Source organism: Nansenia antarctica (assembly GCF_963989245.1).
Source record: "Nansenia antarctica genome assembly, chromosome: 4".
Classification (NCBI taxonomy): Eukaryota; Metazoa; Chordata; class Actinopteri; order Argentiniformes; family Microstomatidae; genus Nansenia; species Nansenia antarctica.
Window position 1 is genome coordinate 73,743,503 of NC_137689.1, and position 12,500 is coordinate 73,756,002.

Consider the following 12,500-nt stretch of genomic DNA (forward strand, 5'->3'; position numbering starts at 1 on the left):
GTCTTATTCTATCAGTGCTATTGAAATGTAAATCTAAACATGCGTATGCATTTATGTGATGCATGAATACCTGCTGTGCAACCGTGCTCAGGTTTTCATTGTGCTGGTTTCAGGTCGTTGTGTCACGCGGTATATATGAATGATACCAGTGTGTCTCTGGTTTGAATGCAGTTGGTTTTGCGATCTCTGTATTGCATGGCTAGTTTTTACCATCATAATGAGATGAATCACCTTTATGTAAATACCAGAACATTATCCTGTAGATTGAACAGAATTGATGAACATAATAAGAATATATTATCATATAATATAACACTCAGAAGGGTGCTGGAGGCAGAAACGAATTATAATAAATACATCATATAGAATACAATTGCCATATAAGCTCACGGGTATCCTTTTAAACCAGCGGTTCTCAAACCTCTCCTCGGGGACCGCCGCTCCATATTTGTTCTGTTCCACCACCAGCACATCTAAATTAGTCATAATTGCTTTGTACGTGATTAGTTGGAATCAGGTGTGCTGGTGGTGGAACAGATCAAATATGTGGAGCGGCTGGGGGTCCCCGAGGAGAGGCTGGGGGTCCCCGAGGAGAGGTTTGAGAACCGCCGGTTTAAGCCATCCAACTTGACGTGAAGCAGTTGTGGCTGTGCTGTGGTCGTACACACAGTAAGTGAAGGTAATGACCAGGGCTGTCGTTAGGCCTGGACATCCGCTAGGTCGTTAAGGCCTCAAGATCCTGACTGACACACACCTCTGGTGATGACATTAGTGTCACGTTCTAATGCTTTGGTTCTCATATTATAGCATATACAGTATATATTGGGATCCGATGTAATGATCTGACTTTTCTTCCCGAAAAATGTGAATACATTTCCGTGTCGTTGAAAATCAATGATGCTCAATCGCTTAGTCAACTGACACAGATTGTTTTGTGAGCCTGCTAACAATGTAAAGTAGTGTTTATAGTTAACTAGGTAGCAGTGGGGGATTACTCACCCAATTCATGGATCGAGTAAAAACAGTAATCCAAGGGATGACGTGAGAGTGTGAACACTTATTTCCAACATGGTCCATTGTTGTATTAACATACAAGACAACAATAACATCCAACAATCTTTAAATAACAACCCCTCCCCCCAAACAAAAGGATTAGGAACTTCTAGGAATAACAAGATAAAAAGAATAAAAGTAGGCTGAGAATAAAAGAGTAAAAATAAAAGTAGGCTTTCCTATCTGTTCACTTAACTCCATGCTCTAACCTGTCTTCTAAAAGTCCTCCTAGTTTCTGCTTGTTTTATATTAAGTGGAAGGCTGTTCCACAGTGATGTTCCATTATAGAAGAATACTGGTGTGATTCTCAACAACACTGAAACGGTTTTCCTGATTACCTTGAAGTCGTTGAAGGCATGATGAATAGCATTTGTGACAGCTGCTGGTGAAAAGCGCAACCTGTAGCTGTCATTTACATGAATGTTACATGTTCTGAAAGGACAAACTGTACTCTTTCAAATGATGTGTCATTTGACATTCAAATCAGAAAAAAGAAAAACAAAGTTGAAGAAGATTATGCATGTTTGAATGTTGGTACATCTGAAATCACAAAGCAGAGAAAAGGCCGTCCAAAGTTTTTCTTTGTCACTTGTCACACTTTTCATAGGCAGATGAAATGGATGGGAACAATAGCTGGTTAACACTAGAAGAGCTGTGAAGAGCCGAAAAAAAAGAAAATTCGGTCTTTGCACTCGATCAAATTTCAGGACCCTCCTTTCATGACGTTTCCTAGATATGTGCGTTCTGCCACCCAGTATCCTTACATTTTTTGAAAATCACTTCAGGATAAGATAGTTTAAAGCTGTTTTGCAGTTTTTATGTGTAGGAGGCAGGCTAAAAAAAGAAGCGCCCTCTAGTGATCTCTGTGTCGTAAATAGCAGATTTCCATTCTAAAAAGGGGGTCTATTTGACCCCTAAGGCGGCTCTACTAGTGGGTAAAATAGGCACGGCTGTTGTAGTGTTAACCACTCCCCCAGGTCAACCACATGAGAACCTCATGATTTTTTATCGCCATGTGTGCCAAAAGTTTATACCATCCCATTATACTATATAAGTGCAAGAGAGTAAAAGTCTTATGGCTTCAGTTCCAGTCGACATCGCAGCAGCAAGAGAAAACACATTGGCGGTATTTATAAAAGTCACACAGTCCTGGCGGTGACATACTGTGCCTTTGGGCTAATTAACACTAGATCAGCCGTGCCTTCTTTACCTACCTACTTAGAGCTGCCTCGCTTAACACTGCTCAAGCTGCTATTTACACACAACGACCACTAGTTGGCCGCTTGTAAATTAGCCTGCTTCCTACACAGAAAAAAACTGCAAAATAGCTTTATACTAGCTTATCCTGATTTTGAAAATGTAAGGATAATGGGTGGTAGAACGCACATATAACAATATGGTTGTTCTAGTGTTAAGGTTCAGTTGATGGAAAGTCTTTTCACATGTACCGTGTGACATTGTGACGATGAGGGAGGCACTCAGTAATAGAGGGAAGGATGCAATGTAGGGTTGGAGTGAGTGTGAGTGTATTTGTGAGTGTGTGTGTGTGAGTGAGTGAGTGAGTGAGTGAGTGTGTGTGTGTGTGTGTGTGTGTGTGTGTGTGTGTGTGTGTGTGTGTGTGTGATTCAGCAATGGTCCGAATCGAACACTGACAGAGATTCCATTGCCGATTTGAAGATTATGTTCTTGGCCGTTTAAAACGGGAGGAAATGCGCTTATAGCTGCGCTTCTGAACTGTGACTTCTAAACTGAACTGTGACTTCTGAACTGAACTGTGACTTCTGAACTGTGACTTCTGAACTGAACTGTGACTTCTGAACTGTGACTTCTGAACTGTGACTTCTGAACTGTGATTTCTAAACGGTGACTTCTGAACTGAACTGTGACTTCTACAGTAGACTGTGACTTCTGAACTGTGACTTCTCCTGTGGTAAACTTCAGTATTATATATCCAACAGACATTCAGTTCTTCAAATCTCAGCTCTTTAAATGTGACCTGAGATCGCTTGCTAAGAACTCATTCTTGTTTGCATTGACGGCCTGGCAAAAGACAAAAGCCTCTTGGGGGGAGGGGCTGAAAAGAAATCAGGTTACATGTTAAAAACAAAAGAACACACACGACAAGACAGCACAGACAGCGGCACACATCCAAGCATTTCCAGCACAGTTAAAAGATAGAAACAAACAGACATCTCCAACACCTCCTCCGCTTACAGTCTTACAAAAGGACAGCGTCACACAAAAATGTGTCATTTATGGAGGCATGAATACCTGCTGTGCAACCTTGCTCCGGTTTTCATTATGCTGGTTTCAGGTCATTGTATCACGTGGTATATGAATGATACCAGTGTGTCTCTGGTTTGAATGAAGTTGTTTTTGCAATCTCTGTATTGTATGGCTGGTTTTTACCATCGTAATGAGATGAATCACAGATAAACAGCTACTGAGAGTTCAGGGGCAGACAAAACAACTATAGCCTATTTTAGCAGGCGGACATTCAGTATTGAACCATGTCAATAAAATGTCAGCAACTGACAAGGCACAAAGGCAATTGCAAAAGTGGCTGCCTCTTGGATATAAGGGATATGAAAAAATAACCTTGACCACTATATGACTCATCGTCTTGGTAAATGGCCTGCACTTTATCCAAAGCGCTTTACAACGGCCTCTCGTTCACCCATTCACACACACACACCCACACACCAATGGAGGCAAGCTGCCATGCAAGGCGCCGGCCGGCCCGCTCACTGGGAGCAATTTGGGGTTCAGTGTCTTGCCCGAGGACAGTTTGACATGTGGCCACCCGGGGCTCGATCCGCCGATCTGCCAACCTTGTGATCATTAGACGTCGTCTCTACCTCCTCGCGCCACAGCCGCCCCATCTTCATCACCATAAAATCATCATTTTCTTATAGTGTACTCGCCGGGGGATATAAAAAACAAGCTAGCGAAAAAGGAATAGAAAATGAACAGATCTCACCCTCCTTCACTCCTCCAGCAAAGTGGTGTGTGAGTGAGTGAGTGAGTGAGTGAGTGAGTGAGTGAGTGAGTGCACTAGCCCTCTTCCCTCTTTGGTGGAGAATTGCCCCTTCCATTTCACATTCTCCCTCATCTATCAGGCCAATGTAGCACCACGCATCGATAGTAGCTTGACGAAGCGTGTAAAAAAAAAGACGGTTTGAGTACAGGTGTAGAGGCACCCACACGGATACTCGAGCACATCTTCACACCTCTAATAGATTCACATCAGTGCTACGATGAATTCGACGGCGAGTTTGAATGTCCTGACGTTTTGACATCAAAGCAGAGCACTCAGTGAGCCAGACGTACAATAAGTGTCACAACAGTTGCAGTACTTTTCTATTCCGTCCAGACCGTTGACAAACCATCAAAGCCAGGAGCACAATACAGAGGCAGAGTCGTACTAAATGATGAACCGTTTCATCTTATAGAACGATGGCAGTTATGATACGTTCCATCTTATAGAACGATGGCAGTTATTCCATCTTATAGAACGATGGCAGTTATGATATGTTCCATCTTATAGAACGATGGCAGTTATGACGTAAAACTGCTTTATGATACATTTAAAAAGGACAGCAGAGAGGTCATTACTGTTTTCTTACATAAACATCAAAACATGTTTTTGAAGTGTTGATTATGTATATTTGTGATGCTGAACGTAACGTAAACACAAACACAAAAAACGCAAATGAAATACAATATTTTGGAATTAAACTTTAGATTAGATTAGGTACCAGACAACGAAATGCAGTTGAGCATTTACCAAGAACTGCAAATAGTGATACAAAACACGATATAAAAACATGACAGTGATAGTGACAGGTACAGTAAGGCATGTACGGTAGGTTAGAGGTATATGCAGTATATGAGCTATGTACAGTTACGGTAACTATGTACAGTTAAGGTATCTATATGTACAGTTAAGGTAGCTATGTACAGTTTAGGTAGATATGTACAGTTAAGGTAGCTATGTACAGTTAAGGTAGATATGTACAGTTAAGGTAGATATGTACAGTTAAGGTATCTATGTACAGTTAAGGTAGCTATGTACAGTTAAGGTAGATATGTACAGTTAAGGTAGCTATGTACAGTTAAGGTAGATATGTACAGTTATGGTAGCTATGTACAGTTAAGTTAGCTATGTACAGTTAAGGTAGCTATGTACAGTTTAGGTAGCTATGTACAGTTAAGTTAGCTATGTACAGTTAAGGTAGATATGTACAGTTACGGTATCTATGTACAATTAAGGTAACTATGTACAGTTAAGGTAGCTATGTACAGTTAAGGTAGCTATGTACAGTTAAGGTAGCTATGTACAGTTATGGTAGCTATGTACAGTTAAGGTAGCTATGTACAGTTATGGTAGATATGTACAGTTAAGGTAGCTATGTACAGTTAAGGTATCTATGTACAGTTATGGTAGATATGTACAGTTAAGGTAGCTATGTACAGTTAAGGTATCTATGTACAGTTATGGTAGATATGTACAGTTAAGGTAGCTATGTACAGTTAAGGTAGATATGTACAGTTAAGGTAGCTATGTACAGTTAAGGTAGATATGTACAGTTAAGGTAGATATGTACAGTTATGGTAGATATGTACAGTTAAGGTAGCTATGTACAGTTAAGGTATCTATGTACAGTTAAGGTAGATATGTACAGTTAAGGTAGTTATGTACAGTTAAGGTAGCTATGTACAGTATGGTAGATACAGTTATGGTAGATATGTACAGTTAAGGTATCTATGTACAGTTAAGGTATCTATGTACAGTTAAGGTAGATATGTACAGTTAAGGTAGATATGTATAGTTAAAGTAGATATGTACAGTTAAGGTAGATATGTACAATTAAGGTAGATATGTTAAGGTAGCTATGTACAGTTAAGGTAGCTATGTACAGTTAAGGTAGATACGTACAGTTAAGGTAGCTTTGTACAGTTAAGGTATCTATGTACAGTTAAGGTAGCTATGTTCAGTTAAGGTAGATATGTACAGTTACGGTATCTATGTACAGTTAAGGTAGATATGTACAGTTAAGGTAGCTATGTACAGTTATGGTAGCTTTGTACAGTTACGGTAGCTTTGTACAGCTATGGTAGCTATGTACAGTTAAGGTAGCTATGTACAGTTACGGTATCTATGTACAGTTACGGTATCTATGTACAGTTAAGGTAGCTTTGTACAGTTAAGGTAGCTATGTACAGTTAAGGTAGATATGTACAGTTACGGTATCTATGTACAGTTAAGGTAACTATGTACAGTTATGGTAGATATGTACAGTTACGGTATCTATGTACAGTTAAGGTAGATATGTACAGTTACGGTATCTATGTACAGTTAAGGTAACTATGTACAGTTATGGTAGATATGTACAGTTAAGGTAGCTATGTACAGTTACGGTAGCTATGTACAGTTAAGGTAGATATGTACAGTTAAGGTAGATATGTACAGTAAGTAGATATGTACAGTATATGAGCTATGTACAGTTACGGTAGCTATTTACAGTTATGGTAGCTTTGTACAGTTACGGTAGATATGTACAGTTAAGGTAGATATGTACAGTTAAGGTATCTATGTACAGTTAAGGTAGATATGTACAGTTATGGTAGATATGTACAGTTAAGGTATCTATGTACAGTTAAGGTAGATATGTACAGTTAAGGTATCTATGTACAGTTAAGGTATCTATGTACAGTTAAGGTAGCTATGTACAGTTAAGGTAGCTATGTACAGTTAAGGTAGCTTTGTACAGTTACGGTAGCTATGTACAGTTACGGTATCTATGTACAGTTAAGGTAGCTTTGTACAGTTAAGGTAGCTATGTACAGTTAAGGTAGATATGTACAGTTAAGGTAGCTATGTACAGTTAAGGTAGCTATGTACAGTTAAGGTAACTATGTACAGTTATGGTAGATATGTACAGTTAAGGTAGCTATGTACAGTTACGGTAGCTATGTACAGTTAAGGTAGATATGTACAGTTAAGGTAGATATGTACAGTAAGTAGATATGTACAGTATATGAGCTATGTACAGTTACGGTAGCTATTTACAGTTATGGTAGCTTTGTACAGTTATGGTAGATATGTACAGTTAAGGTAGATATGTACAGTTAAGGTATCTATGTACAGTTAAGGTAGATATGTACAGTTATGGTAGATATGTACAGTTAAGGTATCTATGTACAGTTAAGGTAGATATGTACAGTTAAGGTATCTATGTACAGTTAAGGTATCTATGTACAGTTAAGGTAGCTATGTACAGTTAAGGTAGCTTTGTACAGTTACGGTAGCTATGTACAGTTAAGGTAGCTATGTACAGTTAAGGTAGCTATGTACAGTTAAGGTAGCTTTGTACAGTTACGGTAGCTATGTACAGTTAAGGTAGCTATGTACAGTTAAGGTAGCTATGTACAGTTAAGGTAGCTATGTACAGTTAAGGTAGCTGTATATAGCTACAGTATGTATGGCATGTACAGATGCATAAATAGTGGCTATATCAAAGGAAGTATGTGCAATGTGCAAAAATATGAAAAGAAAGAAAAAAGTTGAATATATAAAAAACATATGAAACTCTGTCATACATACAGTACCGGTCAAAAGTTTGGACACACAATTGAATGGGAAAAGTGTGTCCAAACTTTTGACCGGTACTGCGTGTACTCACTCTCTCTATTCAAAGAGTGGCCTCCGACTGACTCTGAGCAGAAAGACAAGGCTGCCGGCGTGGTGCGTTACGCCTGCTGTGAAGGGACCTGACTGAGCTCGCCGTTCTTGACGCCTGCCAGGTTCCCATTTTGCCGGTGGTCCTCTTTCACACTGTTCGCAGTTCACAGGCGAGACACCACGCAGCTGGCAGCCATGTGCCGCAATTAGGGACCGAGTTTTGTGAGCAAACAATTTGTTGCTCAATTGTTGACAAGGTCGGTATCGTCACACACACACACACACACACACACACACACACACACACACACACAAAGAAACAAAGATCCGGGAAGAAGAAAACGACTAAAGCTGTGAAATCACGAGGGGGTGAGGTGGTACGTGGCGTGGGTCATATTGTCTCCCGTCTTAGTTATTAGTGCGTAATTACAGCCTTGTTTGAGTGCTGTTGCTGTCGGCTCTTAGACGAACGAGGTTCGAAGGTCAGATGAGACAATAATAGGCCTGTTGCGTGTTAACGTGGGAGAAGAATGCAGCTCAGACAATGTCAACATTCTACACTGTATCTCTGCTAGTAGTATAGTCGGGGTAGTGCCGCCGTCTAATGATCCCAAAGTCGGCAGCTCGCAGCAGTTCGAATCCCCGGCGGGGCCACGTGTCGGAGTGTCCCTGAGCAAAGCGCTGAACCCCTAATTGCTCCGGGGGGGTCGCCTATAATGGCTGTGACCTCTTGCCTAGATGCCCCCCCTCTAGAGCATAAATGCATTTGTACTCAATTATACACAAAGACAAACTCTGAATCCCTTTCCCTATAGTTATCATGACATACTATGAGGGAGAAATACTGTTTCACATTGCCATGTGAAGTGCATCATGCAGTATGTTATTTTTATATGTTATTATAAAACACACCATTCTATCCCTCTCTATATATAGGAATCCATTCCCATCCATGATTATGTAACATTGGGATCATTTCCAATCTAACGTGCCTGTTTATATCCTCTCTCTCTCTCTCTCTCTGCAGGTGCTCTTCTCTGTGATGGACGACTGATGCGCCACCACCACCTCCTCCTCCTCCTCCTCCTCCTCCTCCAGGCCCTTCTGCCGCTCTGCATCGGCGAGCGCACCTGCCCCAACAGCTGCCGCTGCGAGGGGAAGATCGTCCACTGCGAGTCGGCCAGTTTCCTGGACGTGCCGGAGAACATCTCGGTGGGGTGCCAGGGCCTGTCCATCCGCTTCAACGACCTGCACACCCTCCTCCCTTACCAGTTCGCCCACCTCAACCAGCTCCTCTGGCTCTACCTGGACCACAACCAGATCTCCGCCCTGGACAGCCGGGCCTTCCAGGGGGTCCGCCGGCTCAAGGAGCTGATCCTCAGCTCCAACAAGATCTCGCAGCTCCACAACGCCACCTTCCACGGGGTGCCCAACCTCCGCAGCCTGGACCTGTCCTACAACAAGCTCCAGGTGCTGCAGCCGGGCCAGTTCCACGGCCTGCGTAAGCTCCAGAACCTGCACCTCCGCTCCAACGGCCTCACCAACGTCCCCATCCGGGCGTTCCTGGAATGCCGCAGCCTGGAGTTCCTGGACCTGGGCTACAACCGTCTGCGGGCCCTCACACGCACCACCTTCCTGGGCTTGCAGAAGCTCATGGAGCTGCATCTGGAGCATAACCAGTTTTCCCGGATCAACTTCTTTCTGTTCCCGCGCCTGGCTAACCTGCGGTCGCTTTACCTCCAGTGGAACCGTATCAGGGTGGTCAACCAGGGCCTGCCGTGGACCTGGTACACCCTTCAGAAGCTGGACCTGTCGGGGAACGAGATACAAGCCCTGGACCCCGCCGTGTTCCACTGCCTGCCCAACCTCCAGATCCTCAACATGGAGTCCAACAAGCTGTCCAACGTGTCGCAGGAGGCCGTGTCCGCCTGGATCTCCCTGACCTCCATCAGCCTGGCGGGGAACGTGTGGGACTGCGGGGCGGGCATCTGCCCCCTGGTGGCCTGGCTGAGGAACTTCCGGGGCACGAAAGACACCACCATGATCTGCAGCAGCCCGAAGCACCTCCAGGGGGAGAAGATCATGGAGGCCACGCGGAGCAACGCCATCTGCGACGAGAGCGAATACTTCCAGACGGAGACCCCCTCGCCCACGCCCGAGCTCGTTTCCGAGACCACCCCCGACCCGACCTCCGCCCCCACCAGTCCCCCGACGCCCCTGCCTCCGCCCACCACCCTGGCTCCCCTCCCCCCGCTTCAGCCACGACCCCGGCCCCTCCCCCGCCCCACCTACCCTACCACGCTGGGCGGGATGGACCACAGACACCCCCCGTCCCGGTCTCGGCCCTCCGTCAACAGCCTGGCGGTCACCACCCCGTCTCCCGACCTGGAGCACATGTCGGTCCACAAAGTGGTGGTGGGCAGCGTGGCGCTGTTCTTCTCCATGTCGCTCATCCTGACCGTCATCTACGTGTCGTGGCGGCGGTACCCGGGCGCGGCCAGGCTCCTGCAGGAGCGTGCCGTGGTGGGCCGCAAACGGCGGAAAAAGAGCCCCGAGCCGGAGCAGAACCTGAGCTCTCAGCTGCAGGAGTATTACATGAGCTACAACCCCGCGGCCGCCCCGGAGGCCTTAGAGGTGCTGGGCAATGGGACGGGTGCTTGCACCTGCACCATCTCCGGCTCCAGGGAATGCGAGGTATGACCCGTCGCATCCAGACTAGAAAAAACACCACAACAAACAAACAAAAAAACAGAGAAGGAGTGTGAGAGGTAAATCCGTTATCAAGGCATGCACTTGTTTAAAAAGAGAGAGAGAGAGACTTTGGATCACGGCTATGCACCTTTGACTCTTGGTTCATAACTCTGTAATGACGAGCATGATCTTTGCTTTATTTCAGCTTTGATTTATACATTAAGTAAACGATTTACGTTTAGTCGCACCTATACATGTGTCGTAACACTTTAATTACTCTAGGAACAACGCTGTGTTAACATGTTGTTACATAGTAATAAGGTAATTGTGATTACTCGAGCTGACAAAGTTAAAACGTGATTTTAACGAATTCCTGCGATTAAAACGAATTCCGTAACACGTTATTTCTTTTAACTCCGTTCATGCAGTTCCTAGAGTTCGACCCTTGCAACGTACCATAGTTTTATAGTTTCGCTGATGGATGTTATTTACTTGCAACCATGGAGAACGACACGCAAACAGATGCTGATGATGAAGGGCCCACAACCTTGCAGCTTCTAGCCCAGAGGGGTCTTCTGCATGTGCTGATACTGTACATGATACTGTATGATACTGTACATGATACTGTATATGATACTGTATATGATACTGTACGATCAGTGGTTCTTTCTTGCTGCAGGTGATTTGTAGATCAGTGATTCTGTGCAGCACCTTCAAACCGCAGATGTTCATAGGGCAGTCGTTTTGCTGCAGTATAATATATAATAATATAATAATATATGCCGTTTAGCTGACGCTTTATCCTTACATTGCGGTCAGCGCGTACATTTTCAGTATACATGGTCCCAAAGGGACTCGAACCGCAATCTAAGCGTTGTTAGCGCCGTGCTCTACCCACTGCCCACAGAGCCACAGAGGACCGTCAGTGTGCATGTTGCGACGTGCCAGGGAGCAATCAGGGATTCAATTCAAACAATAACAAACATTCTCCGTGCCACTTTATCTGGTGATAAACAGCTGAGGGAAATGGGGCCTGAGAAATGTAACCACTCTCTCAAATATTATTTTAACCTGTTTAGCACAGACACTTTCATCAAAAGCTAATTTACAATTAGAGATTACAGGGACAGTCTCCCTGGAGTAACTGAGGGCTAACTGCCTTACTCAAGGGCACACTAATGGTGGTGTTCCCCAGAGAACCCAATGACCTTCTGAACACCAATCCAGCTCATTATCCACTAGGCCACCCCCCCCCCCCTCCCCCCAATACATAGGCGGAGCTATGGAAGCAAGGGCTGACCATCCAGGGGATCGAAGTCATAGTTTCTTTTAACAATGTTCTCAAACTGAACAGTGTTTGTTTACACATACATTGTTTATTTATGGCTTCTGATGGAGTAAGACAGTTGAACCGAGCTTGTGAGGCATTTATTATTTTATTTAAGTCCCCTTGTTCCATTCTTCAAGACTCCACTGCTGTGTAGTATATCAATAATTTATGAGACCAAAAACGCATGCACCAATCTCCCAAATGGCCCCCTTAAACTTGTCTTCCATGTCCCACTCCTTACGTTTTTATTATATGCCTAGTTCCCATCATAGGCTGAGGAGATTTGACAGTTATAGCTCTCAGCTGATAAGATCCATGCATATATCCCTGTTGTATAGCCTTGTATTGTAGCTTGTAATGTAGCTTGTCGCGTTGAGTACCATGGCTATGATGGAGTGGATTCCAGTGAGAACATGTCATTTAACTTTAACTGACATGTTGTCTTCCATAAATGATGTAGGGGCCACTCCTTGTGTGAATTGGTGACCAACGTTATTAATTTTTATTTATTTACGTGTGGCAGAAAAGTGTAACGGAACGCGTAATGCGTATTTTATTTTATTTGAGTCATTATTAGTCTTGCTTCTTACAGCTTTTGCATTTACTGCATCTGCAATGCTCGTCACAAGATTAATTGTTGTCACCTCAGAACTGAACTGTTAACCATCGCTATGGCAACACGCATCACCGACACACATCAGTTTCCAGTACAAAACTGTACCAGTGGTGTCAGAGATGAAG

At 43.8% G+C, this 12,500-nt stretch overlaps 1 protein-coding gene across 1 annotated transcript in view; it reads left to right on the forward strand.

Annotated features, from left to right (window-relative positions):
• The window catches only part of LOC308156367 (leucine-rich repeat transmembrane neuronal protein 4-like), a gene marked incomplete at both ends in the record, with an annotated part of 55,421 nt that overhangs the window by 15,704 nt on the left and 27,217 nt on the right, over positions 1-12,500 (forward strand). Inside the window, one exon of the mRNA XM_080529705.1 lies at positions 8,766-10,432. Within this exon, the coding sequence (XP_080385831.1) occupies positions 8,766-10,432 (1,667 nt within the window). The remainder of the gene's footprint in view (positions 1-8,765; positions 10,433-12,500) is intronic.